Raw genomic sequence first — 7,328 nt, 5'->3', positions numbered from 1 at the left:
CTAAGTGGTCTTGTTCATAAGAGCCAAGGATGAAAGAGATGATGAAATTCCACAGGTGAAAAGAGCAATGAGGAGGAATATATTCGGAAAATAAGCCTTGTTAAAAAAATAATCGAATTTGGGGACGTTTGAGGCAAATGAGGTGTTGTCTAGATACACTTCAAGTATATCCTCCATTTCATGAACCTTCGTCTTCAGCTCTACCGTCGCAGCAAATGCAGCACCCACACCCGTTGCTACTATTGTCACAATCGCCTATCACATTCATACATCATTCAATAGTAGTAGTACTACAGAATTTATGTTTATGTAATTAATATGTACAATTAATTCACCTTATCAGAAAGAAACTCGTAGAAGAGATTTTTGGGATTGGTGACATGGAATGTGCCTGATTTGAGTTGCTTGAATGAATAACGCAGGCGATAAATGGTGTAGGACGATGCTGTGACGGCAGTGCTCAGTGCATACTTGTAGGCGTAGACGTCGTTGAGGTTGAAAAGGAAGGTGGAGTTGTTGAGTGTGATGGTGGTGGAATTGGAACTTATGAGGCTGATTGAAAATATGAGGGAAATTAATGTGATGATCCGAACAATCATCGCTAGTCGAGCCATCGATAGGAGTGGTGGCCGGGATGGTGGTGGCGGTGGAGAGGCTTCGGGTGGTCGGGCGGCCTCGTCTGCAGTTGTTGTGACCGTTACACGAGCCATGTTAATTTGCTAATTAAATTACACTTATCGCTATTGTGCCAATTACACCTCATATATAGAGTTGATTTGGACATGTGAATCTAAGAATATTGGAGTTTGGAAATATCATCTCCTTGTAACAGTTACAAGAATACTTTCTTTTGAGGAATCTTAGGCCAACCATATTTGATGATATCGTATCCACAGATGATGGTAAAAGAACGAAAAGGAATTGTCAAACATTTGAAGATTTTAATATGAGAATAATTGCATATATGGGCACTGTAAAGTTTAAATACCACAAATTTACCCTTACAAACAAATAAATAGGCAAATTCCAATCGAATAATATTCAAACTGTATTTTTTAGATTACATTTAAAAAAAAAACAAATCATATATTCCGATTTGATATTTGCAAATACCGTAATGAATCATATACGATCGAGTAGCAAAAAACATTTGCAACATATCACAGATTCAAATATGCACTACCTTTAAAAAAATACTCCATATTACTACTATTTGTTCATCCCTAGTAGTACTAGTATTAAATAAGTATGAAAAATAAGAGAGCCTAAGTGTTATTTTCTGCCGCACCCGCTTATATATGTCCAAATTAAGTCAATTTATTTACACTAGGAATTAATTAATTGAAAACAACAGTTTTTGCACGCATCATTAATTACGAATATAAGTTTCCAAATCAGTAGTTACCAAGAAATAAGCACAAAATGGACAGGTACGCGTTACGCGTCTTTATCGATTTGAAGTTTATCTTATCATTATTAACGAGTTAGGCCCAACTTTTAAAACTTAACAATAAAATCAAATGTTAATTGTACATAGTATTTAGAAATTAGACCTATTCAAAATTTTACGCTGGATCGATAGTTAAGATGTATATTCATGTGGAGTTAAAATCAAAATTGATAAATAAATTAGAGACTTACAGTCTGTTGATATGCAAGTGAAAAAAGAACTACAAGAAAATAGTTTGAAGACTATATATTCAAAAAGTCAAGTATACAGTATAAAAGTACAATTTAAATTTTGGTTAATACTAGTATCTTGATGTTAATTTATGCATGTTTCTTTTTTTCTTCAAATTTGACACACATTATTTAAAAAAGTTTTGTTTAGATTTTGATTTGTTCAGACAGTATTAAACTGCAGATTTCGTAACATATATTCATATTGTTGAGTACAAACTCATCTCATATCGGGAGTCTGAGAGAGGTTGGAAGGTGTATATATATTATAATTCTTGTTCAATCCCAATCTGTTTGAGGCCCTTTTTGAGAGTGACCCAAAAACAAATCCATACGGGCATGACCCAAACCGGATAGTATCAAACGTCTGAGGTTTGTTGAGTTGTATATAATTTTTGTCCAATCCAATCTATTGGACTCATTTTGGGAGTGACCCAAAAACAAATCCATGCGGGCTTGACCCAAAACGGACAATATCAAATGTATATTGTAGTCGACAATCCGAACACATATATTGGTTGCACTTGCAAAGATACGTTATTTTTTATGGCCAGATAAAAAATATCTTATTAACGTTGCTTATATGTATTGATTAAAAAAATCTTAATGTTGCTTATATGTATTGATTAAATACAGAGTGGTACCTAGTTGAAATAACATTATAAAGAAGTCTTCCACAAAGTCAAATTGAACAGAGAGAGTTATTATTGAGCAAAAACTTTAACACAATTAGGGTTTGCAGTTGTGAGGACATATAAAATTTTGTTCAATTATTTAAGGATACAACGAAAATAAACATACATGAATTATGATATGATGAACTAGATAGGTGGACATGAGCTATGTGGTCTTGTTGGTGAGAGCCAAAGATGAGAGAATGGAGGAAAGTCCAGTGGAAAGAAATGCCAAGAGAAGGAATATTGTGGGGATATAAGCCCTATTGAAGAAGTCGTCGAATTTGGAGACGATTGGGGCAAACACTGTGATTCCGAGATACAATTCATATGCATTCTCTAAATCATCCATCTTTGCCTTCAGCTCTACTGTCGCACCAAATGCAGCACCCACCCCTGTTGCCACTAGTGCTAATATCACCTACATATTATTTTTATATTTAATTGATAAACACAACAAATTAATTAATCATAATTTATTTACGTTTATATAACCTTATCTCCAATAAACTCATACAGAAGAAATTTGGGATCATTAAGGAGCATTCCTGATCTCACTTGCTGCAAGGAAGAAATCAGGTGCATGAAGGTGTAGGACAATCCTATCACACCAGTAGCAAGTGCATACCTGCAAATTAACAACCATACTAGTATTTGATTCTATCTTCACAAATCACAAATCCTCCATATAAGTATGTAGTAGTACTAATAAATAACTGACCGGTAGGCGTAAATATCGTTGAAGTGAACGGTGGTGGTGGAGTCACCAACTCTGATTGTGGTGGAATTCGAAGCTAAGAGGCTCACTGACAATACCAGAAATACCAAGGTGATCATCCTCATAATTATGGCTATTCGCGCCATTGATAGCAGTGGCGGCTGTGGTGGCGGTGGAGGAGGAGCGGGCGTCTGCGGTGGTGGTGTTTGAGGGGCCTCATCGGCTTCCGTTGACAAACTTGTACGAGCCATACTTGCTAATTGCTAGTTTATCTTAACATATTAATATGTATATGGTGTCAATCGCACCTTTTATATGTAACATGTAAGTGATTTTAAACCATACCCTGGCCTATCTCATAAAATAGAGAATTTGGAAAAGACATGAGTATTAAAATTGAAAATTTGGAAACAAAACACGAGTTTTAACGCGAAAGTAGTTAAATGGAGTATAAAAGAGGTAAAAAGTTAAATTAGTTAAATACAAAAGAGGTAAACAGAAAAAGAAAAAAAAAAGTGTTTGTCTTATTAATGAAAATTGAACTTACTTCCATACAAGAAAAACTTAACAAATAAAAAGAACAGACTTATTTTTGGGAATTAATCAAATATAGCAAAAGAGGCCTACTTTCGGAATGGATGGGAATATACTACTATTGTTAATTTTGAAATCAAGAAAATTTACTTTGAATTCATCACTTTGCTGGAAATATTTCTAGTCCTTGGATTTACTGAAAAACAAGATAATTTTAGTGTAGTACTATTTGATATGATAGGTTATTTCCCCTCTGTTCCTTAAAATTTAAAAATATGAATTTTAATGCACAATTGCTAGTAATTTTATATAAGGGATAACAATAATACTACTATGTGACAAATATTGCACGGAGCATTCCAACTACTTAAGGTTCATTTTTGTTTTATGGTGTTATCATTATTGAAAGAGATGTTCAGAAAATGATGATGACACATCGATTGTTTTGTGATGATGTACATTGACCTTTTGATACAGCTAATTTCCTAGCTAGCATGCATGAAATTCTTCATTTCCTTTGGATACATCATACATCTAATGTTTAAGCAATTTGAAGGTACCGTTAAAAAGAGCTAGATGAAAATTTTAATTAATTTCATTATTATCATAGAACTGTTACCATGATGATAATATAGGTACTACGGAGTATTAATTTATAAATTCCCCTTCCATTATGATTCAGTTTATAAGAAATTCATCAACCGTTGAAGTTTAAAATTAGGATTGAGCAAAAATTTATTTTGGTATATGTTATAGTTATAGGGAATACTGATTCACTATAATTCTTATCCCTATTTGAAAAGGTATTTCCTAAATCCTAATAATGTGTATAATTAATCGAACCAGCTATTTTCTGCGTTGAAGTATTCGTCCAGATTAAGTTATAGTAACTCCATATTAATTAATTATTCATGGATGAAAACAACATATTCTGTATGCATCATTAACTACGAGTACAAGTTTCCGAACCAGTAACTACCAAGATAATCGACAAATTTGGACTGAAAGAAACGCGCAATTGTTTTATCAACAACTTTGTAATACGTGTCACTGTAATAGTTGGAAAGTGGAGACCAAGATAGGTGAGAAATTATTTTAATTACATTAATTATTTTTGTAAATTTATTTGTATTCTACCATCTCAGAAATTTTTATTGTTGCAATAAATAATAAAAGTGACATTAAATGGAAATTTAATACTATATCAGTTTATTCATTTATCACAAGAGTTACTTTTTAGTTGAAAATTTGATATAAAAATAAAAATGATTATAACTTCTACTAATGTAAAATATCAATCCTAATTAAAAAATGTTAACTAAAATAAAACTAAAAGTGAACAAATTATGTATTGATTAAGAAATAGTTAACCCTAGTTAGCAGATTAAAAATATCATAACTTTTGACATGGTGATTTGTTTGCCCAAATGTACAATAGTTACAAATACTCTCTTCTTCCCATCACAAGTTATAGGAAGAAGAATGTAAAGAGAAAGAATACTATAGAGAAGATAAGATAAGTAGTAACTATCAAAATACAAAACAACTTGCTTAGCCTCCAAATCAAATAACCTTAATTCTCTTAGGCTCTTTTTTCTCATAGATAAGTCCACTAGTCTTCAGTCTTTGGTCCACTTGCATGTAACTAAATTAATGTTTCTTGGATTGCTTAATCTCGTCTTCAGTGAGCCTCTTGCATTCTTCTTGAGTCAACATTTCTTGATCTAATCCATTCAATTTATCCTTGAACTTCTTGGCTTGGCTTTTAGTGACCGGTCCAACAGACATTGTAATTTACAATCCTTGAGTTGCATCAAATTTGACCTTTTTGTTGACGATCTTTGCTATTATTTTTATATTTTTTGGCGGGGATGTAATCAAATGCAAACTCTAAATATTGTACAAACTCCAAACTACGACTTGGACCGTTAGAAAATGATAACAGATGACCAAATAATAGCAACAAAAAAGTTAACATAGTATCAACAGTTGAGGTTGTGTTGACATTTTTTTATATTATTTTGTTATCTGTTGACATTTTCTAACGGTCCAGATCATAGTTTGGAGCTTGTACAATATTTAGAATTTGCATTTTATCACTACCTTGACTTTGTTTGTAATTGATCTATCGATCGTGAGACTGATCACCTCTTACTTGTAAAACAGGTCTTAGTCAGATATTGAACCCCAGTGGTTCTGATAACAAAAAAAAAAGTCTTTGTCTGTTACGCTTTATTGTAAGTACTTACGTTTTTCATTCGAGAAATGATGAATATATAGATGCCTGATTTGTTATGGTTTGTGATACATCATACAAGTAGAGTGATGGTTAAAAGTGTGATCTTAATTTGTTTGATAGAGCGAGAGATGAATGAAGAGATGAAATCCAGCATGCAATGCTTCCAACAAGGAGAAATGCGGCCGCAATATATGAGACCGACAAGAAACTCTGCACTTCATCCCTCCACGCATATTTCTTCATATCCATCGTCGCTCCAAACACCGCCCCCGCCGCCGTTGTCACCACCAACGCCGCAACCTAGCAAAACCAAAATTACTCAGTCAACTTAGTTATTCCACTTAATAAACTACTACTACTACTACTACTAATTAATTAATAATACTAGTAATTAATGTTGTACCTTGTCCGCATAGAAATCGAACTTAAGGAAGGCGTAGCTATTTATGAGATGCTTCTTCCTCATCATGTAGTGTATCGAGAATGGAACTTGAAGCACCGTGTAACCGAGTCCAATCAACGCTACCCAGAAACCGTACCTGATTAATATTTCAATCCATTTTTAAAACTTAAATCAAAGCCGTTCTAACAAATAAACAAGATCGATTTACTCTAGGCAAAATAAAAATAAAAATAAAAATGATGTGTGTGTGTGTGAGAGAGAGAGAGAGACTTATATGAGCGAAAATCCTTGTATGTGTAGACATAGCCAGTGTCATTAATCTTGGCATCATTGGTCTGAAAAACTGCAATTGCTACTATGAAAGAAATCATGGCAGCAATTCTTGCACTCAACGTCGTAATTGCAAACCTTGAACCCTTTTCTTCAGACTCACCATGTCCATTATTATAGTCTTGAGGCTGAGGGTAAGACATTAATTAATGGGAGTAATATAATTCAACTACTACAATTTTCTTTGCTGATTCACTTACACAGCTATGTGCGCGTATTATACTTATATAGAAAGGATTATGGTAACAGTACTCTTTATATGTGTGACTGATTCACTACACGACAAAATATTAATTGCAACTAGCTTAGGGTTTTGTATCATCATCTTCTTCTATAGTAATTAATGGTTGAAATATACAATGCTCCACACCACAGTGGATACGAATTCTCTAAGCTAGACTACTAGATGCGTTGCCCGCAGGGGCTTAGCGCAGTTGGTTCCGGGGGAGCAGATATTGCTACAAGGAGCTGGGTTCGAATCCCACTACTGGCGTGTGGGAGCTTCCATCTCTCAGGCACAAGTGTGAGGCCTTGGGAGATGGGCTCCTGTCAGGACAATGGGTTGAAGGCCTCCTCTCTAACGGGCCGCTGTGTACCCTGATTGAACCCCCTCACAAACTGTCGGGCCGGGGTGTGGGGGCGGCCAAGGTGACCGCATCACCTTTTGCTACAACTAGACTACTAGACGCGTTAATAAGTGCTGGTGCCCCACACATTTCACACATCCATCCAAGGACAAATTGTCATTTT

At 34.3% G+C, this 7,328-nt stretch overlaps 3 protein-coding genes across 3 annotated transcripts; all 3 read right to left on the bottom strand.

The window, feature by feature from the left end:
• On the bottom strand, window positions 1–710 carry LOC125210348 (CASP-like protein 4D1). The gene is made up of 2 exons (XM_048109910.1): window positions 336–710; window positions 1–255 (listed from the first exon to the last, which is right to left on the bottom strand). The coding sequence occupies exons 1-2, from the start codon at window positions 708–710 to the stop codon at window positions 1–3; spliced, it is 630 nt and encodes a 209-aa protein (XP_047965867.1).
• Window positions 711–2,520: 1,810 nt separating this feature from the next.
• On the bottom strand, window positions 2,521–3,323 carry LOC125210347 (CASP-like protein 4D1). The gene is made up of 3 exons (XM_048109909.1): window positions 3,076–3,323; window positions 2,850–2,982; window positions 2,521–2,775 (listed from the first exon to the last, which is right to left on the bottom strand). Exons 1-3 carry the CDS (start codon window positions 3,321–3,323, stop codon window positions 2,521–2,523), a joined length of 636 nt encoding a protein of 211 aa, XP_047965866.1.
• Window positions 3,324–5,891: 2,568 nt separating this feature from the next.
• On the bottom strand, window positions 5,892–6,721 carry LOC125210345 (CASP-like protein PIMP1). The gene is made up of 3 exons (XM_048109907.1): window positions 6,519–6,721; window positions 6,249–6,384; window positions 5,892–6,145 (listed from the first exon to the last, which is right to left on the bottom strand). Exons 1-3 carry the CDS (start codon window positions 6,719–6,721, stop codon window positions 5,936–5,938), a joined length of 549 nt encoding a protein of 182 aa, XP_047965864.1. The 3' UTR covers window positions 5,892–5,935.
• Window positions 6,722–7,328: the final 607 nt, after the last annotated feature.

This window comes from Salvia hispanica, chromosome 3, assembly GCF_023119035.1.
Source record: "Salvia hispanica cultivar TCC Black 2014 chromosome 3, UniMelb_Shisp_WGS_1.0, whole genome shotgun sequence".
Classification (NCBI taxonomy): domain Eukaryota; kingdom Viridiplantae; phylum Streptophyta; class Magnoliopsida; order Lamiales; family Lamiaceae; genus Salvia; species Salvia hispanica.
The sequence above is the reverse complement of the archived record's forward strand: the minus strand, read 5'-3'. Positions and strand labels throughout refer to the sequence as shown.

Bases quoted from the DNA above. Each gene is read 5' to 3' on its own strand.
- LOC125210348 (XM_048109910.1), bottom strand. From the start codon at position 710: ATGGCTCGTGTAACGGTCACAACAACTGCAGACGAGGCCGCCCGACCA. The intron at 256-335 runs GTGAATTAATTG...TGAATGTGATAG, and splicing joins ACGAGTTTCTTTCTGATAAG to GCGATTGTGACAATAGTAGC.
- LOC125210347 (XM_048109909.1), bottom strand. From the start codon at position 3,323: ATGGCTCGTACAAGTTTGTCAACGGAAGCCGATGAGGCCCCTCAAACA. The intron at 2,983-3,075 runs GTCAGTTATTTA...GTTAATTTGCAG, and splicing joins AACGATATTTACGCCTACCG to GTATGCACTTGCTACTGGTG. The intron at 2,776-2,849 runs GTTATATAAACG...AATAATATGTAG, and splicing joins ATGAGTTTATTGGAGATAAG to GTGATATTAGCACTAGTGGC.
- LOC125210345 (XM_048109907.1), bottom strand. From the start codon at position 6,721: ATGTCTTACCCTCAGCCTCAAGACTATAATAATGGACATGGTGAGTCT. The intron at 6,385-6,518 runs GTCTCTCTCTCT...AATATTAATCAG, and splicing joins AAGGATTTTCGCTCATATAA to GTACGGTTTCTGGGTAGCGT. The intron at 6,146-6,248 runs GTACAACATTAA...TGGTTTTGCTAG, and splicing joins TCGATTTCTATGCGGACAAG to GTTGCGGCGTTGGTGGTGAC.